The sequence below is a fragment of the Hylobates moloch genome, unplaced genomic scaffold (assembly GCF_009828535.3).
Source record: "Hylobates moloch isolate HMO894 unplaced genomic scaffold, HMol_V3 SCAFFOLD_13, whole genome shotgun sequence".
Taxonomy (NCBI): Eukaryota; Metazoa; Chordata; class Mammalia; order Primates; family Hylobatidae; genus Hylobates; species Hylobates moloch.
In genome coordinates, this window is record NW_026652288.1 from 14,779,002 (window position 1) to 14,806,135 (window position 27,134).

The 27,134-nt window shown below is 38.2% G+C and overlaps 1 protein-coding gene across 1 annotated transcript in view; it reads right to left on the bottom strand.

The window, feature by feature from the left end:
- Positions 1–27,134, bottom strand: part of NBAS (NBAS subunit of NRZ tethering complex) — a 388,176-nt gene that overhangs the window by 51,206 nt on the left and 309,836 nt on the right. The window contains exons 45-48 of the mRNA XM_032172256.2: positions 19,737–19,955; positions 16,057–16,259; positions 13,945–14,034; positions 978–1,173 (exon numbers count right to left, since the gene is read on the bottom strand). Coding sequence (XP_032028147.1) covers positions 978–1,173; positions 13,945–14,034; positions 16,057–16,259; positions 19,737–19,955 — 708 coding nt within the window. The remainder of the gene's footprint in view (positions 1–977; positions 1,174–13,944; positions 14,035–16,056; positions 16,260–19,736; positions 19,956–27,134) is intronic.

Here is a 27,134-nt window from a genome sequence, read left to right on the forward strand (position 1 = left end):
AGGACACTTAGAGTCAAAAGATGGTAAATACATCCTCTAGGGCTTCAGTTTTCATGGTGGTGGAGAAACAAAACTTTTAACAGTAATTAATAATGATAATAATTATAAATAATTAAGGCTCAAATATGTGGAATTCAAGGTTCCATTAAGCTTGCAATGGTTAGAGAAGGTTCCAGAGAGAAGATGGAGTGAGTGAGCCTTGAAGTACGGTATGGAGAAACTAAGATCTTGTGTCTCTGTTACATTATGTCCTTCTAAGTATAGGGAGAAGGGACAGCATTTTAGTACCTGGGCAGAGCACGAAGGAAATAAATTAGCTAAACTGTTTACTATATTTCCATTCAGATCTGCATTTTTCCTGGGCAAGAGTAAGCCACCATGATTAACTGATACTGTGAACCATCCTATCTCCTATTAAGAGAAAAATAATGTACACGTGTTCTGTGTGTAATCTACCATGCTTTATGCCTGTTCAAGCATATGGAAAAATAAAAATAAATTTCATTGCACATATTCAACTACTAAATAGCTGATTGATAAATATACTGGAAAGTTTGCATTACCAAGATGATTATCCAGTTGACAGCTGTTTAAAGAAATCAAGAACTGACCTCCAATTATTGTTTTGTTTTGTTTTTTTCTTTTGAGATGGAGTCTCGCTCTGTCACCCAGGCTGGAGTGCAGTGGTGCCATCTCGCCCACTGCAATCTCTGCTTCCCAGTTTAAGCGATTCTCCTGCCTCAGCTTCCCGAGCAGCTGGGACTACAGGTCCGTGCCACCATGCCAGGCTAATTTTTGTAGGTTTAGTAGAGATGGGGTTTTGTCATGTTGGCCAGGCGCCAGGCTGGTCTTGAACTCCTGGCCTCAGGTGATCCTCCCACCTTGGCCTCCCAAAATGCTGGGATTACAGGCGTGAGCAACTGCATCCGGCCTAATTATTGTTAGTAAGAAAAATAATCATTCAGACACTCCCTTACCTGTCTCTGGGGCCAGGAGGCTTTGAGAACGGCTTCAGTTCTAAAGAACACGAGGAGCTTGCTGTCCTCCTCAGTCAGGTGAAATGATTGCCCCAAAATCTGCAGCACGTGAATGCGGGGCCGCACCGGCCAGGCATCATCAGCACAGAAAGGCCGCAGCCACTCCAGCAGGTCCTCAGGTGAAACCAGCTCCTCACTGCAGGGAAAAATCCAGAGGTATCTGTAAACTCCTAAGCCTTTTATTTTCCCCCTTCCAGTAATCAAATGTGGTCACTGACCTAACACTTGTTTGTTGGATGACTTTGTTTTTTTCCTCTTGAAAGGAAAAATTTTGGTTTTTAAATGGCTTACAGCAAACTGTATTAGGTATTTAAAACCTATTTAAAATGAATGTAATTTTAAAACAGTATCATATTAAAATGAGTTATATAAAGCAGATAAATATCCTTGGCTAGTTTATTTCAAAATTTAATAAGTAGTAAGGTTTATTTCTGTTAATAATACCAATAGTGCAAGGCTGCATTCTAGTAATTTTACATATCTGATTACTCGTTGTCAATAATTAAGCAAAGTAGGCATCATAAGTTGCTTTTTACAGCTGAACCAACAAACTTCAGGGAAGTGATATAATATGCCCACACAAATGTATAATAGTGCTGTAGGACCCCAAAGCTCCAGTTCTTTCTACCATTTTTCCCAGATGATTAGAATTTCAATAGGCCATTAGAGTATCAAATTTTATACTGCTCTAAAAGTGAAGTATGAATGCTTGGTTATTATAGGACTGTGAAGTTTAAAATGATTCAGAAAAGGGGACAGTTTGTACAATGTTCTATCTCATACTGGAATCTCTTTTCTTGTAACCCCAAATGAATATCTTATTTGATTATGTCAATGGATTATTTATCCATAACTCTAAGGGGTTATCCACACAGGAGACTCATTCCCACAAGAGCCTGGAGATCCATGCTAAAGCACCGAATTATACAGGTTTTGTTGTAGCCAGATCCTTATAAGGCTTTTAGCTATAAATCACCTAGACTGAATCCAAGTCTAACTTACCTTAAATCAAATTCCATGCCCTAATAAGATTACAAGACTTTTTTTTTTAACTTCTGAGAAGAATACAATTCTGCAATGCCACTAAGTATGTCTTTCAGTATGTATTATTTAATATACTTGTCAAATGCTATCTTATAGCAATTTAAAAGAATTATTTATATTTAAGAATAAGTGAAACTACAAAATGTTGTGGATAATTGGTTTAAGAATTTCATAAATTTAGCAACTCAGTTGTTAATTTTACCTATAAGATTCCTAAATATTTATCAGAAATGGAAACAATTAGGGTGCAAAAATAGGATGCTACAAATATTTCTGGTGAAACTTTTGCAAGATGAATAGACAGTACAGTGTAATGGGTCTAATGGAAAGACCATTAAAAAAAATCTGATGGACCTAACTGAATCCTGGCTGCAGACTTTCCTAAGAACTCTAGATAAAAATCATGAATATTATCCTTCCCAGGTTATAGTGACACAGACAAAGGTCCCAAGAGTGTGTCACCTGGAGTCTGTGAAACCAAGATAACATATACAAAGCACCTAGCAAATTATGTGGTACAGAGGAAGTACTTAATAAATAGTAACCATCATTGTCATAATAACAATCATTACCATAATTTTCAGCATCATCAAAGCACTATAGTTTGTGCTTAATGATACAGAGATAAAAAAAATTATATGGTCTCTGCCTTCAAAGAACTAATAATAGCATGGAATGCCAAGACTTTAAAAGTGACTATTACCCAAGTTACTAATACAAATGTGAACAACTGTTTTGGAGGACGAGTGAATAGAACCAGGAAAGGCTTCAGAGAGGACGTGGCATCTGAACAGGATCACAGAGGATAATTAGAATGTATATAAATGGAAGTGTGGGAAAATATAATCCAGACAGAGAACAGCAAGAAAAAAACAGCAAAAGATTTCAAAGGACAAAGAATTTTCAGGGAGATTAAAGCACAGATGTGTGGGTGGTAAATTAGAGGAGAGAGAGGTAAGGAAGGATAGGCTTTCTCACCTAGGTAACCAAGAGACTGAATACAAGGCTGAAAAGGCGGTGCAGTTTAACTCTTTGACAGAACAGGCTCTGGAGGTGTTTGGCCTAGACTCAGTGCCCACATTTGCCACTTCCTGACAATGTTACTTTGAACAAGAAGTCACTCAATAGAGCACAGCCTCAGTTTCCTTATTCGTATATTGGAGACGGATAACAATACTTTCCTCAGGGTTTGTTGAGAAATTAAACAGAAACATAAAATACTAAATGCAAGGCATGTAATACAATGTCTGGCATATAACTAAGTGCTTCAAGTAAAAGCAACCATTATTATTAGGGATATCTGATCTTTTTTGCATGAAATGGGAATGATAGAGGATTTCTGAGCAGTGAAACATCAGAATCATGTTACTGATTAGAAAAATGTATTGGCTGGGGCAGACTGAGGCACTTTTGATGAAGGCTTGAAGCTGTCTAATTCAGGAAGAAAGTAATTTGAAGCCCATTTCTGATTATAAGTCCTAACCAGTTTCACATAAAATGAAGCTGATTTTTTGGCCCTCTCACCCAAGTGCCAAGAAGAGATAAGTAGGAAAAGCTAGAATGTGCGGAAGCTGTTGTCATGAAGACAAGCTGGAAGTTATAATAATAACCAAAGCCCCAATATGGTGAATAAGAATGAAAACAATATTCATAATAACTTCTGAAGGTTTACTATGCACCATGAATTATATCACTTCATCATAACTATCTTTTTCTTGTATACTGTTATCATCTCCAATTTGTAGATGAGGTAACAATCTCAGATTTAAGAATTTGACTATGGCATTTTGAGCTGAATGATATTAAAATTTTAAAAAAGATAAAAATAATTTGTCCAAGGTCACACAGTAAGTAGTGGCACCAATATTTGAACTTGGACTATCTGACTGCCTTGTCAATTACTACACAATGCTACTGAACCAAACGGGCTATTCCAGAACAGTGTGGCAGTGGATTAAAATTACTCAGCTATGATGAGATATAGAAGGATTATTATTCTAATATTTTTCAAGTTATTAAATCAAATTAGTTCCTTTTACATTAGAGCTTACTGTGCAGCTAATAACATTTGACATTTTAAAGGAACATGTTCTCATTTTGTGTTGATAGTTCAAACATATAATAAAATTATGAGAAGTCCTTCCTAAAATAGAAGCATTGTGTTCTAGAAGCACCATGTCGTAGATGTGCTTCGCTATTACTGGTGCTCAAGAAAACTACACAGAAATGAAAGGCAGCTCTTTAGAAAAAGCTGTCAAGGACATTGACTAGACACTATCTCCTGAAGATTTTAGCTTCAAAATTGCTTACATTTTTATTTCAAATTGAGTTCTTAAAATTCATAGTCACTCTTATGGTTCAGCAAATATACAAACACATACACACAAACATATGCACAGGGAAACAGAGAGGAAGAACCGTGATAAAATGTTAACAACTAGCAAATCAAGGGGAAGAGTATGTCAGTATTTTTTTTATCTGTGTAATTTTTCTAAGGGTTTTAAATTTTTCAAGATAAACAGGTAAAAAACAGCAATGATAACTTTTATAATGTAAAAACTAGAATAGGAAGAAGGAAAGTGATTTCATTTCTCATCTTTTATGAAAGCAAGGAGAGGACTTAATGAGCTTAAAAATTAAAAAAGAACATCATTACTTCAAAACATATTTACTTCATTATAAGGGTAATACAAATGATTTTAAAAAGTCATGAAACACACTTTGGGAGGCTGAGGCGGGCAGAACACAAGGTCTGGAGATCGAGACCATCCTGGCGAACATGGTGAAACCCCGTCTCTACTAAAAATACAAAAATTAGCTGGGCGTGGTGGTGCGTGCCTGTAATCACAGCTACCCAGGAGGCTGAGGCAGGAGAATCGCTTGAACCAGGGAGTCAGAGGTTGCAGTGAGCCGAGATTGCACCACTGCACTCCAGCCTGGTGACAGAGCAAGACTCCGTCTCAAAAAAAAAAAAAAAAAAAAAAAAAAAGTTATAAAATAGATAAAAAAAGAAAATCTCTCATAGTTTCACTACAAACATGTAGGGAATTGCTTCCACCTTTTTCCCTATAATGAGACTGGGGAGGGGATATTATACTGCAAATGATAATTTAGTGCATACACTATTTTTAAAAATTTGCTGATAAAGGAAACACACTCAGAATCAGTTTTGGTCCAAAAGATAAGAAGTCATGTGCAATACATAAACAGCTCTATTAACAGAAAAGAACAACAGCAGCAACCATGACAACAAAATATGTCCATTGAATGACTAATTTGAGACTGTGTTACTCTGAGGTGGAATGAGTGTTCATCTGGCATTTCCCTATTATGTAATGTAGCATGGAAGGACTTTCACAAAAGTACAAAAGAATGGAAGGGAAATGTCAATCAAACAAAGGAAATTATTGAATCAGAGCAAGAAGACAGATTTTTTAAGAATATAAATAAGCGAATCCTCAGTAAGAGAGTTTTCAGGTTCTGCATGGCATACACATACAAAGATAACCCAAACTTAAATTCAAATAGTTAAGGTACATTAAAGGAGATGGTAAATATAAAAGCATTTTATAAATCATGATGCACTAATCAAAATAAAATGTTCTTATATGAGAATGCAAGAAAGCAGAACTACATTCAAGCAAGCAAAACACACACATTTGAGATTTCTTGTAAATATAAATGTCATAGAATTTGAATACCTGAAGGAACATTAGGTCTCTTCCACACTGAAAGTAAACTGGCAACCAGATTTTGTGGCTGGCTTGCATAGTAGATGCCAATGTTTCAAAATTAAGGAATTTCACCGACACATACACAGAGTCAGGATGTTCCAGCTCCTGTTTAAAAACTGGATGACAGGCCGGGCGCGGTGGCTCACGCCTGTAATCCCAGCACTTTGGGAGGCCGAGGCAGGCGGATCACGAGGTCAGGAGATCGAGACCATCCTGGCTAACACTGTGAAACCCCGTCTCTACTAAAAATACAAAAAATTAGCCGGTGAGGTGGTGGGCGCCTGTAGTCCCAGCTACTCGGGGGGCTGAGGCAGGAGAATGGCGTGAACCCCGGGGGGCGGAGCCTGCAGTGAGCCGAGATCCTGCCACTGAACTCCAGCCTGGGCGACAGCGAGAGTCCATCTCAAAAAAAAAAAAAAACTGGATGACAGTAAAATAGTGGCAAAAACAGGCTGGGGCCAAGGCAGCAGCTGCCTCCTTTAGACAAGGCCTGGGTGAGCTTTCTAGTTCGTCCCAGGCTCTCCCACTGCCTATCTCCTCTGAAGCCCTCTGGAGGGAGAGAGGGGTATATACAAGTGAGCTAACAGTGAAGCACACAAACACTCATTCCATGTAGGTCCCGTGCCTCCATTAATGAACTGACCCACATACTATGCACACTTTCCTCACTACATATGCAGCGGGTGGGGCAGACATTTCCCAGGAGAATGTCTTCTATTGATCAGCTCCCATGAAACAATCAGGGGGAAGTGACAAGGAATAAGAACTGCAAATAAACAAATGGGTAAATGGTACTGTAGTAATATAAAAAGGGTGACTTTAGGAAAATCATAATCAAGGTATATAAAAAGAAAAATGCCAGTAAAGATGCCAGTATGCACACAATTCCAATCTCAAAACTTGACTCCTGATAAATACAAATAATCTCCTTGTGGCTGCTCTCAAATATATGCCAATCCAGAATATCTTCCTGGGCTTCACTTATCAGTGAAAGAGTGGACACACCTTGCTGTAACATGGCAGAGTGGATACTCATAAATATGGCCTGAAGTGACCAGAAATATTGTGGTAACAGAGTGGATCCACCATCCTGGATTGTGACCACAGCTTTCAGGAGGGCTCAACCTCACAGAACACAAGGCCTCATGCACTGCAGGTGCTCAGAGAACACTAGATGATTTACTTTGCCTCACAGAGCAGGAAAAGGGAAAAAGAAATCAGATTCAATTTGCTCTAGGTGTGCCGTTCTTTCTTCTTTTTTTTTCCTCGCTTTCTTTTCACTTTAAAAATAATGTGCAATCCCTAGATAACAGCAAAGAGTTTAATAAAGTCTGAATTATGTGACATTGTTCAATACTTATATGAAACTTTAAGGCAGCTGAAGCTGAGACTGTGGTGAAGTAGCAATTTAAACAATCACCCGCCCCCCCCAAAAAAACTCAATAGTTTTGAAGTAAATCTTTCTTCTTTTTTTGAATATTGCACAGAGGAATTCTACATTAATTACCTGTTATCTGATGAATTTAATGCTATAAATCCTTTTGAGAATGACAAATATACTGGCTCATGCTTGTGAGACATTCTTGTTAGGAAGTTTTTTAAAGCTAGATGAAGGCAAGAAGTAGAAAGGGAAATAAGGCAAAGGCAGAGAGAAGCATGTCAAAGAGACAAGGTAAGACCTTGCTACTCAAAGTTCTTCCATGGACTGGGTATCACTTGGGAGCTGGTTAGAAATGAAGAATTTCAGACCCCACCCAGACTTACTCAATCAAAATCTGTATTTTAATAAGATCCCCAGGCAATTCCTATGCAGAATTAAGTGTGAGAAGCACTGCTTTACTTTCCTGTGCTGGCTCTTAGTGTCAAAAGGAGGTCATATGATGAGAGAAACGCATACCTCTCTGAGCTTCATTTCCTAATCTGTAAAATTCAGATGACAATTTCTGTATGATAAGGTTGTTCTGAGGACTAAGTGAGTTACTGAATAGCACCTTTCCAAAGTCTTGGCATAGAGGAATTAGATGTTTGTTAGGATTTTTTGTTTCCTTGTTTTTAAAATATTTGACAGCAGTATTTTCTTAATTCCAGGTTTGACAGATATGCTTTTAGAACATTCTTAGTGTTGAATTTTTTTTCAAAAAAACTTACTTTTCTTAAGCAAATTCTTAACACGAACTAGAAATTGATATTTTCTTCTTGAAATATGATGTTATAAATACACATAAATAATAAGAGACAGCATACACATTCATGGATTTCTTTTATGAAAGAAATTTCATATGCACAAATAATTAATTCCTTTGTCCTACCTTTAATTGTAGATGTATGAAAGGTCTTTGGCATGATTTAAAATCCTTAAAACACTCAACTCTCATGTCTAGAGGCAAGAACGTGGTTAAACTGAAAAGAAAGCCATCTGTACAGGTGGCCTGTCTAGGTGTTATAATTTTAACACAAAATTAGCACAGATAAAGGAAGAGGAAAAGAGAGCTTTTTGGGTGAGGCAGGAGCTGCAGTGAAAGAGCAAATGATTCTAACACTTATTTTGTGGAGTCGTGAGGATTTTCTACATAGATGATCATGCTATGTGCAAATGGGGACAATCTGACTTCCTCCTTTCCCATTTAGATGCCTTTTACTTCTTTCTCTTGTCTTATTGCTCTAAATAGAACTTCTAGTGTGATGTGTTGAATAAAAGTGGTGAAAACAGGCATCCTTGTCTTGTTCCAAACCTTGGAGGAAAAACTTTCAATTTTTTCTCATTAAGTATGATGCTATGGGTTTGACACAGATGGTCTTTACTGTATTATATTCCTTCCATATTTAGCTTGTTGAGTTTTATCATGAAGGGATGTTGAATTTTATGGAATGCTTTTTCAGCATCTATTAATGAATTTGGTCAAGCTGTAGATACAAAATCAACATACAAAAATCAGTAGCATTTCCATACGCCAATAGCAAACAATCTGAAGAAGAAATTAAGAAAGCAATTTCATTTACAAGACAGCTGTGAAAAAAAAAACCTAATAATATACTTAACCAAGGAGGTAAAAGACCTCTACAATGAAAACTATAAAACACTGATGAAAAAATGGAAGAGGACACAAATAAATGGAATGATATTCCATGTTCATGGATTGGAAGAATACTGTTTAAACATCCATAATACCCAAAGTGATTTACAGATTCAATGCAATCCCTATCCAAATATCAATGGCATTCTTCACAGAAACAGAAAAAACATTTTAAATTCATATGGAAAGGCAAAAGACCCTGGATACCTAAAACAAACACAGCTGGAGGCATCACACTGCTTGACCTCAAAATACACAACAAAGCTATGGTAACCCAAACAGCATGGTAGTGGCATAAAAACAGATACATATACAAATGGAACATAATAGAGAACCCCAAAATTAATCCATGCATTTATAGCAACTGATTTTTGACAAAGGCTCCAAGAACACACACTGGGAAAAGTACAGTCTCTTCAATAAATGGTGCTGAGAAAATTAGATAACCACACAAAAAAGAATGAAACTAGACTTCTATCTCTCCCCATATATTACAAATATCAACTATAAATGAATTAAGGACTTAAATGTAAAACCCAAAAATATGAAACTACTAGAAGAAAACATAAGACAAAAGTTTTATAAAATTGGACTGAGCAAAGATGTTTTGAATAAGACCCCAAAAGCTCAGGCAACAAAAGCAAAAACAGACAGATGGAATTACATCAAACTAAAAAGCTCTGTTATGTCAAAGGAAACAATCAATAAAGTGAACAGACAGCCTACAGAATTGGAGAAACTATTTGTAAACTGTACATCAGATAAGGCGTTAATATTCAGGATATACAAGGAACTCAAACAACTCAATAGCAAAAATATAAATAATCTGACTTAAAAGGAGCAATAGTGACCTGAAGTGAAATAGACCTGAAGTGACATTTCTCAAAAGAAGACATGCAAATACCCAATAAACATATGAAAAAAATGCGCGACATCACTAATCATCAGGGAAAAGCAATCAAAATTACAATGAGTTTTCACTTTAGTTAAGAAAAAAAATAACTAATGCTGGCCAGGGTGCAGAGAAAAGGGAACCCTTATACACTGTTGGTGGGAACATAAATTAGTCACTGTTAGGGAAAACAGAATGGAGGTTCCCCTAAAAACTGAAAACAGGACTACCATTTGATGCAGCAATCCCATTACTGAGTATATATCCAAAGGGAATGACATCAGTATGTTGAAGAAACTTCTGCACACCCATGTTTATTGCAGTACTATTCATAATAGCCAAGATACGGAATTAACCTAAATGCCCATCTAAAGATTAATGGATGAAGAAAATGTGGTACATATAAATACTATTCAGCCACAAAACAGTGAAATCCTGTCATTTGCAATAACATGGATGAACCTGGAGGACATTATGTTAGGTGAGATGAGCCAGGCACAGAGACAAATACCACACGATCTCACTCATATGTGGAATCTAAAAAAGTTGATTTCATGGAAGTCAGAGTAGATTGGTGGTTCCTGGAAGTTGTGGAGCAGAGTGTGGTGTACTAGGAGAGGACAGTCAATAGGCACAAAGTTACAGTTGGGCAGGAAGAGTAAGTTTTGGTGTCTTATTTATATAGTAGGATGAATTACAGCAAATACCAATGTATTGTATACTTCAAGATTGCTAGAAGAATTTGAATCTTGTCACCACAAAGAAATGATAAATGTTTAAAATGATGGATATGGTAATTATACCAGTTTTATCATTATACTATGTATACGTTCATTGAAACATTACAGGTCGGGCGTGGTGGCTCATGCCTGTAATCTCAGCACTTTGTGAGGCCAAGGAGGGTGGATCACCTGAAGTCAGGAGTTCAAGATCAGCCTGGCCAACATGGTGAAACCCCATCTCTACTAAAAATACAAAAATTACCCAGGCATGGTGGTGGGCACCTGTAATCCCGGCTACTCAGGAGGCTGAGGCAGGAGAATCACTTGAACCCAGGGGGCAGAGGTTGCAGTGAGCCGAGATTGCATCACCGCATTCTGGCCTGGGCGACACTGCAAGACTCTGTCACAAAAAAAAAAAAAAAAAAAAGAACATTACATTGTACCACATAAACATGTACAATTATTATGTGTCAATTATACAATATAAAAAATTAAATTTAAAAGAAGCAAATAATATTTGCATCAACATAAAAAGATAAAAGAGGACATGTGGGCCTGGCGCGGTGGCTCATGCCTGTAATCCCAGCACTTTGGGAGGCTGAGGTAGGTGGATCACCTGAGGTCAGGAGTTCGAGACCAGACTGACCAACATGGCAAAACCCCATCTCTACTAAGAATACAAAAATCAGCTGGACACGGTGGCAGGCACCTGTAATTCCAGCTACTCGGGAGGCTGAGGCAGGAGAATTGTTTGAACCAGGGACGTGGAGGTTGCAGTGAGCCAAGATTGCACCACTGTACTCCAGACTGGCCAACAAGAGCAAAACTCCATGTAAAAAAAAAAAAAAAGAAAAGAAAAAAAGGGAACATGTTGTGAATAATGGCATAAATTGCTTAAAAATTTACCACAAAACCACATATTTGGTGGTGGCTGTCAACACACTCCCTCAAATTCTTACCTTTTTATGCAGTCTCCCTGCCAGGGATATTGTGGGATAGTACATCCATAACCCAAAAGCATGTAATGTGCTTTTGTGCGTGACATCTGAAGATGTGTATGAGTGAGGTTATTGTCAGAACAGACACTATGGAGGGTAGTGGGTGTCCAGGTTATGAGTTTGGGACTAAGGGAGGCTTGGTATGTCAACAAGAGAAAGGGTGAGGGGCACATAAGGCCTGGCACGGGCTCCTAGAGGTTAGGCTGTCATGTCATGCCAAGGAATGAATAACTTGACAGCATTACTTTCAAAATCCAGAATAACCATATCACTGCAAAGACCCTCCTTGGAACTACCTGGAAAACGTAAACTGTCTCCCCTACGTGATTCTGCCAGGTGCATTATTGGGAAGGGAAACCCAAACACAGGGTGTCGGGTTTAACTGTGCAGATTCAAAAAATACTTGCCAAAATAAAAGTTATGGCTTTGTATTTCTTCTTTTTATTTTTTAGGCAAAAAAAAAAATGTTCTCTGAAGTTTCTTTTGTTAAGAAGGCTTTGTTATTCTGTGTCTCTAGAATAAAAAGTAAGATCTTGCTCTGTTTCTACATTCCCTAATGTCTTCTTCAAACCTTAAAAAATAGTCTGTATTAGAGTGAGTCTCAATTGGATTCTTCTGTAAATGTGGCTAGAAATTCACTAAGACGAAATACTGCCTTTTAATATTCTTGAGATGTCCCAGTGGGACAAGACACAGTACCTGTTGAGACCCTTTCATCTTGGGAGGCCAGGATCCAGAGTCAGCCTAGCCTGAGAGAAGCTACGCTGCGGATGGCAGCTCCCTGGGAGCTGATGGCTGAGAACTCACTGACAAGCTGGGAATGAGATGGCAGTAGTGAGATGGGCCCTGGAAGGAGGGTAAGTGTTTCCCACGTAGCATCTCTGCCTGCTCTGCTACCTGCTGCATGTGCAGTTGCTCAAGGAGCTTCCTCAGCCTGGAATACCATCATCTATCTCCTCCAAACAGACTCTTCTTTCACTGACCAGCTCTGTGTCACCCCTTGTGCATCCTGCCCTAACTACTCCCTCCGCTCTGCCTTCCGTACAGCGCTTCCCATTCTATAGCACAGTGACTATGGCTACAGGCCAGATCGTCTCCCACACAAGACTGTGAGCTCCTTGGGGTTAGACGTTGTTTCTTATCCATATGACCCCTTTGTGACTTCACACAGAACATGGCACAGAGTAAACCCCATGAATCATTAATTTCTTTTTAAAATGGGGGGCCTAAATCAGCCACTGCCACAGCGACTTTCCTATCTGAAGAACCATAAGCAAAGGGGTTTAGAAACACTGTGCAAGGTAAAAAGCACAGGAAGTAGAAACCCCTGCTTGCAATGTTTTTCCACCTTCACCTACATAGCTCATTCTATATTCTGTCACTCAAACCTTGTGCACAAAGCAGTGCAGGGAAATAGACTATGAAGGCATCGGCATCTGAGTACTACATTATCATTTAGAGCCAGGGTGGAATCCTGGTTCTATTTCCCAGCTCTACGACTCTGGGCAAGTCAACTCCTCTCTCTGAGCTTTTAGGTCCTCCTCTGAAAATGGCAACAACATATACAGCTGTTAGAAATAATAATCACAATAATCATTAAATCTATAAAGATCAATGGAAAGTCTTACAATAGCAAGTAGATAAGAGCATATAAAAGTTTATACATTTAAATTGAAACTATATAAAAAGATATCTGTACCTGAACAATAACTGGTAGGTAACATGTAAATAAAAATAATTATATTACCAAATGGAACTATGGGGAGTTTTCTCAAACCCACCTTCATTATATTCTATCATAATTTCAGTTAAAGAAAGAAAACTGGGGAGAGGACTTGTATGGCTGACATGGACATTAGGCATTGTAAAGACCTTTGTGAATTTCGAGGACATGCATAACTTCATTTGTGGTTGCTCTTTTTCTTATCAGTATCATTGTACCTGAATGAAAAATTCTTTCTAAAAATAGCATCGGAGATACACATCTTTCTAGGCTTATAAAGCCTGTATACTTTGAGTCCCAAAACAAAGGAGACTTTAATTTATACAAAGTTTTTTTGTTTTTTTTTTTTAAAGAGCATATATACTCACCCTAGGAATTTCCACACTTAATCAATACAGTTAATGTGTTGGAAATGAGAATCCCCTATCTTGTGGGAAGCTCAGAGCAGTTTCTGCCCTGACAGAATGATTATGATGATGATTATTTCTAATGGCTGTGAAGGAGGCAAGAGAAAACAATGCTCTCCATGGCAAGCAGGACCTGGAGCTGGTGGGGTCAGCACAGAGCTAAGAATACCATGTCTCCAGGTGCACAGCCGCTCCTTTCCCACCTAAAAATGTGGCTTAGTCTTGGAAGCCTCATACATACGGATACTAAGAGCAATTCTAACACTCTGAGGAAAGCCAGTTAATGAAGATGCACATACTGTTCTAGTCTTACCCCTTGTCCACACTGGCGTGGACTGCTGCAACAACACCTTCCAGGACCTTCAGTGGGTCCCTTGGCCCACCAAGGTCAGCACTGCCACCACTGTGAAACGAGAGACAAACTGATTCAGAAAAGGATCACTCAAGTCTCAGAAATATACTTGGTATTCACACCCTTAAATGAACCTGGCTGGATTTTGGCATAGTATACTGCCTGCCCATAGTCACTTGTGCTATGTGATGTCTACAAATGTACCAGGCCCTACACTAGGTGCTAGTGAAACATTTTCTGCCCTTAAGGAGCTCAGTCTAATATACGCATGTTTTCCTATCAAGAGAATAACACATTCTACTTGCACTGTGTCATTTGAAAAACATTCGTTGAACATTAACTGTATGAGCTACTTTAAGCATTAAATGTAATAATGATTTAAATCCTCCAGTTGAAGTTTTTTTTTTAAAGAAGCACTAATATTTACTTGTTACTAATAAGTACCAGGCAATGCTAAACAGTTCACATATATTCTGCCACTATTAAACGCAACATCCTATGAGACAAGTACTATTACTATGCCCATTTTACCGATGTTATGTGTAGAACTCTAGTGAATCATGAAAATGCAACAGAGGAAAAAAATATTTTCGATGAGTTTTTCCAATAATTTAATGATATAAATCAACTGCTAGATCCCGTTCCTTTCATGTCTTTGTTATTTCGTGCCTACTACATTTTATTAATTTCCTAAAAGGTAAATGTTATGAACATTGTCAATAAAAATTTATTTTCCGTAGAAACAGAAGTAGCTGAATTCCTTAAGTTCCCTTTTCCTTCCATTGCTGGAAGATTTAATTCACATTTATTGAATGTCTTCTGTGTGCCAAGGATACCATTTATTGGATCAGAACCAAATCTTCAGTGGTAGAATTGGACGCAGAAAAAGATAAGTATAATTTATGTCAAAAATTTATAAGTGTAAAAACTATTCCATCATATTTTAATTATTCATGAAAATGGGCACTTTTTAAGAAATAAGCTAATCAAAACACTAATTTTTCAAAACGCATATTTTTGTGAGCTTCATCTAAAACTTGGTTTAAGAAATAATAAAAAGATAACCATAAACCAAAAGGTACGAAATATGGCCAACAAATATCTGTCATCATTTGAAAGAGGACACTGGTTCATATAACCAACATCAAAAAATCCTAATAAGCAAACAATAAAACAAAGCTTTATTAATTTGAAATTTGTTCTTTTTAAAAAAGGTTATGAAATTCTATGTATCTCCCTATATATAAAATTAATGGATACCTCAGAGCATTAAGGTAAAAACTGTATGAGGCTGAGGTAATTAAACTGATAAAGGCTCATTTGATTTCGGTTCAGCTGCAGAAAACTGACATGCATTTAATCAAAAAGTTCCTCAAGAGCAATACAGAATTAAAAAGAATGCTTAAAAGGAGAATAAATTAAACATAACTAAATCTTTTAGCCTAATTGCATTATTCACAAAAAGTGCTTGATGCCTCATTATTTTCTTGGCTTCACTTTTGCCTCTTTCCTAATCCTCTTGGATGCATTCCTACAAAGGCACCCGCATATCGACACAAAGCAAGAATTTCTCAGTTGTCGGTTTTGTGCCATTAATTGCAGGTAAATAATGTCTAAAGACACTTTACAGATGTCTAACTTCATCAGTGTATGATCAACCTTGCCTTGGGTTTTTCAAAACAAACTCTGGGAACCATTTTCCCACTACTATAAAGAATGGGAATTAGAAATGGTAAGATCTGAAAAACCATATTGAAGTCACAGGACAGTCTGAAACTTACTTACCTGTGTCACATGCCATTTTGGCCTTTCCCTTACTTCAAGAAAAGATTGTAAAAGGGGGTCCACCCAGAAATTACGTAGCTTAAGATGTTATACACAATACCAACAATGAAACATTTCCATGGTCTCCATTCTGAAGACATAAGACTATGAGAACACTAAAAATAATCTCTCACTTTTGTAAAGTCCTTCAAAACTTATAAAATGCTTTTACATACAGGATGATAGTTTAGCACCATCGCTGACAAAGTGTCACTCCAGTTTTTCCACAATGACCACTCTCTAGCTTACCTCAATGCAGAAATTATTTTCATGATTGCACTCTGCACTATATCCCTGGGTGAGATGTCAAGAGGGCCAACTGCCACCTCTAGCAGCTGCTGAATCATTGCTAGAGGCTGACCATCTAAACAAATAGCCACAGCTTCATCATGAAGTTTCTCTTTTTCTGATCGGGACAGATCATAGAGGTGACTGTATTTTTGTAGTGTTTCCTGTAAAGACATGGTAATCAACACTTAAGTATCAAATAGAAATTAAATGTATCTACATGCACAAAGTGAAACATATTTAGATCCTCAAACCAAATACATGGAAAGCAGCAACACCATACCAAAGGGCATGTATTAGTTAGTTATTAAGAGCTTAGGCTCAAGGATCACCCACATTTGAGTGCAAATTCTGGCTTTACCATTTATTAGTTAGTGGGCCTTTGTGATCTCAAATTTCAGTATCTGTAAAATGAGGATGAGGAAAATAGGGTCGTGTGAATAGAGGGTGTTGTGAACATTAACTGAGATAATAAAAAAGTCAGTTCTTTAGCACTTCGGGAATAAAGTAATGCTCAATAAGATGAGCTTTTCTATTATTATTATTACTAATGCACTATGACCACATAATAATCTATTGAGCTACAACTATGTAATCCCAGGTATTATACATATGGTATCTAAATTAATACTTGTAATAACCCTGCACGTATTTTTCAATTAGCTCCATGTTATAAAAAAGGAAACTAAAGACCAAGGAGATTGAGTAACATGACCAAAGTTACATGGCTACCAATTAGCAGAGCTAAGATTAGAACCCAAAAGTCTACTCTCCCGCCCTAGGCCACACTGCTTGCCTCTCTTTGATAATATCTGTAAAAACAAATGTTCTAACAAATAATTTAAGAAATAAGAGGCAAGCTATTGTTTCTAGGCATACCAAATCCAGTCACTTAATAACAGTTTCCAGATTGTTTATAGTTTCCCTTGTAATCCAGAATATACTGTTTTGTCTTTGAAACCAACCATGAGAAAAATCTGAATATTAACTGAATATTTGATGATATTAAAGAATGTTAATTTTTTTGCTAGTGATCATGTTATAGTGGTTATTTTAAAGTATCTTTTAGAGATAGATAGGGAGGTATTTATGAATAAAATGAAAAGATGACTGAGATTTGCTTCACAATCCACAAGAGCAAGGTAAGGGAAGGCAGCGGTATGCATGAAGATTGGGCACGTTTTGATAATTGTTGAAGCTGGGAGTTGGGCACATGAAGTTTCATTTTATTGTTCTGCCCATTGTGAAATTCTCTATTTCAGAAAAATCCCTGTGAGTTAAGCAGGCCAATTTCTAGTATCCTCACCTAAGAGAAGAGGGAACTGAGGCTCTGTAGGATGAACCCCTTTAACTTTGATTAAATTAACCTTCATGAGGATATAAGTTTTTTTGTACTGGGTATATAATTAAGGATGTTAAAATGAAGGTCTGAACTATAAAAGGGATAAATGCATGGGGTTGAAGGTTATTTCCAGCTTTTGCTATACAAGGTGCCTTAATAAAATTAAATAATGTCTAATTTAGGAACCTCAAGAGTTTCCTATTATGGACCATTCATAGTCTGACTGAATGGCACTCACAAGTAGCTATATGGTACCTTTACATCATATCTTAAATGAAACAAACATGTTTTTATCAAAAATCCCCCCATAAACCATTCTAGGTAGTGGAAGACAATACTTGTAGCTGGGTGAAGTGGCTCAGACCTGGAAGGCCAAAGTGGGCAAATAGCTTGAGCCCAGGACTTTGAGACCAGCCTGGGCAACATGGCAAAACTCTGTCCCTACAAAAAATTAGTTGGGTGTGGTATACACACCTGTAGTCCCAGCTACTCAAGAGGCTGAGGTGGGAGGATTGCTTGAGCCCAGGAGGTAGAGGCTGCAGTGAGTGAGCCTGGGCAACAGAGTGAGACCCTGTCTCAAGAAAAAATGAAAAGAAAGACAATACTTATTCCAAAGAGAGTAATGCCAATTCTCCGGGTTTTAATATAGTATATCAAAAAATAATATAAATTTAAAAATAATTTTAAATGTGTTTATTTAAAAATAAGTACTTTAAAAATTTATAATAAATATAGACTTCCTTGAAGATTGTAATTTTACTCTAGTTCTCATAATTATGAACTGTAGTACTGTAAATGTTAGTACGATAAAATCAAGATTGGTAAAGCCAATTTGTTCCCTGCAAAGGCTTCTATATTGTTCGTCTCATTATTTGACATTATTCAATAGACAGAAAAATAGGCACTCCAAAACACAAAATGAAATAAAATTTCTTTCAAACTTTTAAGTTCTTCCCATTATCTATTCAATGGGGGCTTTGCATTTATGTCTTGTACAAATTTTGAAGTCTCCCATTTGCTCATTACCTGAACTCTCCACTGACTGATCTTTCTAGTCGTTCTACAAGGCAAGAATACAATTCAATAAATGTTAGGTTTAAGAAGAATAAAAGAGGAGGTTAATGGCCACTTATAAGGTTCATTTACCATAGTATTTTAAGGCAAATGGAATATTATTCATATATATAAGCACTGTTTTTACTTATATGGAAACCATTTATTTATTGATTTGTCAACTTTCCAGTTATAGAAAAAATTATCTCAACTCCCACAATTGTTAAAATATAGAATAAAATCTCTAAGGGCCTCAGAGAGCTTCTGGTTTCGTTGTATAGTCCTAACGCCTGGGTCTTCAAACCTCATCACAGGTAGGGGACCCCAAACTTCATGATGCTGTTTTTGAGACACCAGGGAACTAGAAACCAACTAGAAACAATTTTACTAGGCAAAAAAATTCCTCTCAATAATGAAATTATATTTTATGTTGGAAACATGCAACATAAAAACACGATAAGGGTATACATTTAACAAAAAAACAGGGTACACGTAAGAGGCTATTTCTGATTTTTTTCTGAAAATTAGGAGGGAAAAGAAAATCAAAATAGTTATTTATTTATTTATTTATTTGAGACAGAGTCTCACTCTGTCGCCCGGGCTGGAGTGCAGTGGCACGATCTCAGCTCACCGCAATCTCTGCCTCCCGGGATCAAGCGATTCTCCTGCCTCAGCCTCCTGAGTAGCTGGGATCACAGGCATGTGCCACCACACCTGGCCAATGTTTGTATTTTTAATAGAGACGAGGTTTCACCATGTTGGTCAGGCTGGTCTCGAACTCCTGACCTCATGATTCACCTGCCTTGGCCTCCCAAAGTGCTGGGATTACAGTCATGAGCCACCGTGCCCAGCCCATTTTTATTTTTATTTTTTAATTCTACCAGCTAGAAGTAAAGTCTGAGCACCACTGTCTTCTCATTTCTTAATTTTAGAGATCACTCCCCCCACCCCAGGCAGCTATCCAGTGTTCAACTCCTGCTACCATCTCCACTTCCACCCTTCTCACCCACTTCCTCTATTTCCCCACATCAACTGTGCCAAGTGGCTTAACATCGTTTTGAAAGAAGTAGAAATTGAATTGTCAATCAAGTGATCATGAAGAGGTTAACCAATAAAGGCTTGCGGACCATTTTCAAGGATATCTGCAAGTCTGAAAACCCTGTCAAAACGACTAATGTAACTTTAAAGGAAAAAAGAAAGAATATACTGATACAGAGTGAGCATACAGAAGTTCCCATTTCTTTACCTGCTCACTATTCTTCAGAGAAAGGATGAAGCTGTGGCTCAGGGTTTCCAGGTGGGCAAGTGATTTCTCCAGATGATTCAAAGTAACTGCATAGGTAACTTTGGAATCCTTAGCTTCTTGAGCTTCGTCTTCTGAGTTTCTTTTCCTTGACTTCTCAATAAAATGTTTGACTGTCTTAATGGCCTTTCTAGTCATCTCTTTACGGGCTTCCACAGACAGCTTAAAAAAAAAAAGAATTAAATAATAGTGAGACAAAAGAACCCTGCATTATTACATACTGCATATTCAGCAAGTGTTAATGAGTTAGAACAAAAGTGAAATTTTTGTATTTATGATTTTAATCAATAAATAGCACTTGTTATACTATTTTTTCTCCTGTGAAGAAAACAAAAAGTGGGTGCCATTTGCATTATTAAGCTAGTAATTAAGATTTTTAAAAATGTTAATATCCAAAGCAGGTAAAGTGATGAAACTAGTATTCACACTGACTGCCGGTTACAGTGCAAAAATGAGGAGTCATTTCTACAACCATATTCCCAGTTCTGATCACTTCTTATAAGAAAAAACTCAAAAGAAGAAAATGAATACAGGCATAAAGATTTTAACTGGAATAAGACTATTAAAATAACCTCAAAAGTAATCTAATTGATAGAAGAAATGATAACTAGCTTATAATAAATAACGGGCTAGAATATTATGTAGTCATTAAAATTAGAATTATAAAAACATTATCCAAACATTTTGGAATATGTTTGTCATAGAATGTTAAATCTTAAAAATCAGAATATAAAACTCTCTAGATAATGTTTACATTAAACTTCAAACTGTATCTACATATACAATATATGTATTTTATAAATTTTCTATTTTATGTGTGTGTGTGTGTGTGTGTGTATATATATATATATATTGAGTATCCCTTATCTGAAATGTTTGGAACCAGAAGTATTTTAGATTTCAGATTTTTTTTTTGGATTTTGGAATACTTGCTAATTTAGCATCCCTAATTCAAACGGCTGAAATCCAAAATGCTCCAATGAGCATTTCCTTCGAGCATCAGTTGGCACTCAAAAAGTTTCAGATATTGGAGCATCTCAGATTCCTAGATTCAGGAAATTCAACCTATACATGCATATAAAGTATATGTATGTATAAAAATATATCAAATATGTATTCAGACATATGCATATATAAATTATTAAGGTGTTAGGATTATAAGCTATTTTCTTTTCTTTCCCTCTTTCCAAAGTTTCTATAACATTGTTTTCACCCATTTATTCAGTGACATGCATCAGATTCCTATATACTGTGTTAGATATATGGGAGTTATATTTTTCTAATTAATAAAATACTAAGCTCATTTATCCTCATGAATGTGCAGGAGTTACAGTTTTCTAATATTAAAATATTAAGCTCTTACCCTCAAGAATAGAAAACTAAGTCTAAACTTTGTGCTTTGTTGATGGAGGAAGCAGACACCTCTGAGAGATCCTAGTGCCTTCTCAGGCCTCACTGATTTGTGCTGCCTTGGATCCTGGACTGTAGTCTTCCGTCAGCTACTCAAGTACGTTTTTACTATATCCTCAAAAGGACGTGTTAATTTTTTTGTTTTAATAAAAAGAGATAAAGACTCCTACAACAGAATCTCATTTTTTTTCTGTTTCCTAAAAGCAGTCATTGTACGTGTCTGGTCATTCTGAAAAGTAGGACTAGGCTGAAATACATGGCATGAGTGACCACACCAGGAGGTAAGCTGCCCCCAGACCCTTCCTTTCCTACTAGCTCCCTCCAAGTCACTCAACAGAGTTATGACTTTAAGATGCTGACAGGACACCTGTAATCCCAGCACTTTGGGGGGCCGAGATGGACGGATCACGAGGTCAGGTGATCGAGACTATCCTGGCTAACACGGTGAAACCCCATCTCTACTGAAAATAAAAAAAAAAAAAAAATTACCAGGCATGGTGGCAGGCGCCTGTAGTCCCAGCTACTCAGGAGGCTGAGGCAGGAGAATGGCATGAACCTGGGAGGCGGAGGCTGCAGTGAGCCGAGATTGCACCACTGCACTCCAGCCTGGGTGACAGAGTGAGACTCTGTCTCAAAAAAAAAAAAAAAAAAAATGCTGATAGGGGACATTTTCCTAATCCTATAAAAATATTGATAAAAGAGATCTTTAGGAAAGTACTATTTCCAATGAAATTGGAAATGCACTGCAAATGCAGCTTTCAAACAAGTTCCGTAGTCCCCACTTCTTACCAGATTGCTGGCTCTAAGCCATTAAAAAAATCAGAGCCCACCATTGACTGTCAAGTATTAATTATGTTACTGTGTTTGCCCACAAATAAACTGTTAACTCCTCCCTGTGATTCAGAAATACAAAATACTAGATCTGTGTTTTGTTCAACAGACCACCCCTCCCTTCACACATGTAGATGAAGAGACTGAGCTCCAGGAGGCTCAGTGATATGTTAGGGGTCATCGTGTGAAAGAGAAGAGTAAAAACTGGAATCCAGAACACTTGGTTACCAAGTCAGTGCTCGCTGCCACCTTACATCACACAGCTTCCACTCAACGATTTCTGCACCCTCACAGGCTCCAAGTTTATTAGAGAGTGCATGCTGGTTGAATGCTGAATGACAAAATCAAGGCTGAATAAGAGTTAAAATTTATAGTAGATTGAATCTTTTTTTATATTCATATTTGTTTCCCCAAGAAATATAAATTTCAGAAATTACTTGGCTATATCAGCTAGCCAAATGTATACACTCTTCCTAGCCTATTGTGTGATATGGAAGAGTTTCAAAAACAGACTGGCTACAGAATAGGGACAGGCAGCTAATTCACATGGGCAGGAAGTAGGGTCCTGGATGAAACAATGGGTCCCTATCCCCTTAAAGATGAGATCATTGTTGTCCAAGTCTTGACTCGCCTTTGTCAACCAACCGTGGAATGAATATATGGTAAGCAGGAAGAACAATACATTCAGAAAACTTGTGTTTAATATTTACTACTGGTGTGACTTCAGGAAACTTGACAAAGTGCTTCAAGCTTTAGTTTCTTCACCTACAAAATGAAAAAAAATGACCCCTGCTGCACAATTTTAAGAACTTAAGACAATATGTAAAACAGCCAGCACAGTGCCTTGCCCATAGTAAGTGCTCAGTAAACAGATGCTTACATTTAATTTGACCAATGGATAAAATACATACGCCATCCTCTCCCTTGTTTGTCACCTTCCTAATAAATTTGTCATATAATTCCCTTTTAGAAAAACCTTTTTTAAAATAAGCTCCCCAAATTTCTTAGCACGGAACCCAAGAATCTTCACAAACTGGTCCCCAGGTAAGTCTCCGGCTTCATGGTATAACTGTAACTCGAACCCTAAGCTACAGCCACACTCTTTGTCATCACCTGGTGCTCTTACTTGCCGTCTTGTCTCAGTGAAATGCTCCTTTCCCTCTTTTTTGCAAGACAAATTCCTAGTCACGTTTCATTACTGAGACACTTGGAGTCAACCTAGCCTCTACAAGCATTCCCCTGGCAAGTCCTCTGCTCCAACATCCAAGTGCATAACCCACCTACTTTGTATGTATAAACTGTCTCCTCAGCATTACTGAGTCTAGCTCTCACAGTGAAGTCTATGCTTTCAGAAAACTAGCTGTAGGTTATGAGAGACAGGTGCAACTTTTTCAAGAGTTTAACTTGTTTGACTTCATCACTACAGTGTCATTAGAAAATTTTCTTTTTCTATTTAAAATAATCCTTCAAGAGAATTAAATATTTCAAAATAACTACGGAACCTGACACTGAACAAGGCAGAGTGTAAATAAATGCAATCCTAAGTTAATTTTCCTGAGCTAGCTAGAACCTCTAAGAAGCAGAATGATATTATGATTAAAAAATATGTAAGGTGTTTTATTTGACTAGGCGTTTTACATAATTCAAGCTTTTTATTACTATACTTTGTAAAAACAGGTTCATTGCTGAAAGACTCCAGGGTATGATTAAAAAATATATGTTTAACACTGAATTTACATCTAGTAGATTTATTTTCTTTAAACTGTTCTATAATGGAAGGAACAGAAGTAAAAGAAAGAAATGATTGAAAAAAAAAGTACCAGAGTAAAAAAAAAATGGCAATTTCTTTACTGTATCTAGTGGCCCCATGAGATGGAGTCTCACTCTGTCGCCCAGGCTGGAGTGCAGTGGCGCAATCTCGGCTCACTGCAAGCTCCGCCTCCCGGGTTCACGCCATTCTCCTGCCTCAGCCTCTCCGAGTAGCTGGGACTACAGGCGCCCGCCACGACGCCCGGCTAATTTTTTTGTATTTTTAGTAGAGACGGGGTTTCACCGTGGTCTCGATCTCCTGACCTCGTGATCCGCCCGCCTCGGCCTCCCAAAGTGCTGGGATTACAAGCGTGAGCCACCGCGCCCGGCCGGTACCATTATTCTTAACATTCTTTTCTTAAGCCCACAGCATTAACATGTCATTCATGTATATCATTACTATAATATCCAACCAAGATTATATTTTTAACTGTTCCCTGCAGCAACTAGTTATTGCTATGAAAACTAATACTGGATTTTGTGAAATAAAGATAAGTGGCTAAACTGTTTCATCAGTTAATAAGTAGATACTAAACATCTACTTTCCAAGACCTATAAAAAATGAGATAAAAACATGAACCAGGCTTACAAAGAAACCACATATATCATGGGAGATAATATAGTGAGAAGGGGGTGGAGGGACTGAGGAATCATGAATGACATCAGCAAATCTTATCGGTTCAAGCTCCAAAATATACCTGGGTTTTAATCACTTCCTACCACCTTCACTGCCACCACTCAGTTCCCAGCCACCATCGTCTCTCATAAAGAGCACTGCAACGGTTCTAACTTGTCTCCCAGTGTGACAGAGATCGTGGTGCTCACCAAACACAAGCATTCCATCTCTTCCACTGCATTTGTCAATTCCCTTGTAGTTTGGATGAGCTGTGTTCCAGCCAGTGAAATCTGAGCAGAAGTGACACATACCATTTCTCAGCCAGGCAATAAAAAAACCCACATGGCTCACTACCCAGTTTCCCTTTTTTAGCCATAACAATTGAGGAGAACGTGGGGCCCAGATGGTGCCAATACAAAATGATGGGGCTTCCATCAGCCTGGATCCTTAAGTGACTCTGTGGTAGAGGCCCCTTTGCAGTCTTTTATTGCATTAGGTGCATGAGAGACTATCTACCGAAAGCCACTACAAACCTTAGCTTATTCTGACATACAACAGGTACCAAGAGTGAGGCAATATGTGGCTTTGGTTTTCAGATATCAGGCATTAAAAAAAAAAAAAAAGATTAGAAAACACCGTAATCTATGATATGCTATAAAAAATACTTAATAAAACTATTATCTGTGGTAACTTGGGGGGCAGATCATACCCCTAATGAACTTTGGAAATGGAACACCAGAAATGTGTTGGATGTTATATGATGCCATGGGTATTACACGAAGTACTATCCAGATTGGAAGCAGGAGTGAAACAGAATAGAGAAACAGCCCAGAAATTCAAGGCCATACTGGGTTAAAAAACAAACAAAAACACAAACCAACTTACTAATTCTAGACCCCATGAGTAAGAGATAAGACAGAGAAATCCTTATATAACAAATGCCAAGTGAAACCTTTAGAAGATTAAAATGCTTCAGGGAAGAGATAAACCAAGGGCGTGACACTCTGTAAATTCTTTCAACTGGACAAAAGGACTCAGGGCAGAGATCCAATTAATGATGTCGTCCTTAAACAGAAACCTGATAGCTTTAAGCTAGCCCCCTTTAAGTGGAGAGAGAATGTACAGGGGTGATACATCAAAGATATATAGAACAATATTTCAAAACAAATGAAAAGATCCTGTAGATGTGGCTACGGGCACATGACATTAAGATAAATCAAATAAATAAGAACTCGATTAAATTTCTGATAGTGATGCTGCCCAAGAAACCACAAACCTGCACTGAAAATGCCTGTGACTATTTAAAACTTAACACTTGGGCCTTCAACCTTGAGGGTACAGGCCTCCAACATCCACTCCTCATGTGGCCCAGGAAGGAAGTGGAGAGGTCTTCCCTGGAGGGAAGAAACTGGGGTCATGGAGAACAAAGGACAACAAGGTTGCTCCTAGAAAGCAGAATTAAGGCCTAATTAAGGCCCCTTACCTACCCCACAGTAGGGAACCCCTCATAATGTCTGTACAGCAGATTTTTTAAGCTGCCTCACAGTCGTGTCTGCCAAATATCTCTTATTGTCTCCCTTTCCAAGGTGAGTGCTTAATGCAATTATCTTGTCCCTGTTTCACTACGTAAGTTGGGTGTCGGGGTGGGTGTGGGGGAAACAGGGTGGAGGATTTGTCCATTTGGTTCACAGTCTGGATCACAGCTGGACCTGATGCGCAGCCTACTGAGTATTATGCCGACTTTGGGCTCCCTGGAGTGACTAGGACCCTGGGTGGTCTCCTCTAGTGGAGAAGCAGAGTGTGTTCTGTGGTGGAAAGAAGGCTTGGTGAATAAAAGGGTGGGCTGTAGCAGACAGTGGTTCCCACCACACATCCTATCCGCTTCTCTATGCTTCTCAACCCCCTTGTAGTTAGACAGGGTTTCATGGCTAGGTGGGCCCATGAAATATGAGAGAAGTGTCATGTATCACTCTGGCTAAAGCAATCACACCCGATTTTCCCGTCCCACTCCTTCTCCTGACAAGGTACTTGAGGAGACCCCAAGTGGGTATGGACCCTGAGGGAGGCGTCTGTTGTGCTAGGGGGTTGCTTTGTTACTCCAGCACTACCCAGCAGCACGATGGTATCTTAAAAACACACATCTGCTCCAGCCACGCCTCTGCTCAAATTCGTGTAATGGCTTCCCAACTCACTAAGAATAAAAGCCAGTCTTTCATGCCCTATCAGGCTCCATGCGATCTGCTCTTCCCCTCACCCTGCCTCTCTCATCCTGTCCCCTCCCTGCCTTCACACTCGCAGGCCACTTCAAACACCCTGGCACCCTTGCAGGCCCCCTCAGAGTCTTCACAGTCATCGGTCTCTCTACTTAGAATGTTCTCCCAGGCACCCTCATGACTTGACCCTCTACTTCTCTTGGGACTTCACAAAAATGTCACCTTATCCAAGAGGCCTTTCCTGACCACTCCATGAAACTTGGCACTCTCTCCACCTCTTTATCGTTGCCTTGCAGTACTTTTTCCTCCTAATTGACACACTGGGCTTCTATTGCTTATTGTTTGTCACTGCTACATTCCCAAAGCCCAGAATTGTGGCTCATACACAGCAAATGCCTCTCTGTTGAATGGAAGGATGGATGGATGGATGGATGGATGGATGGATGGATGGATGGATGGATG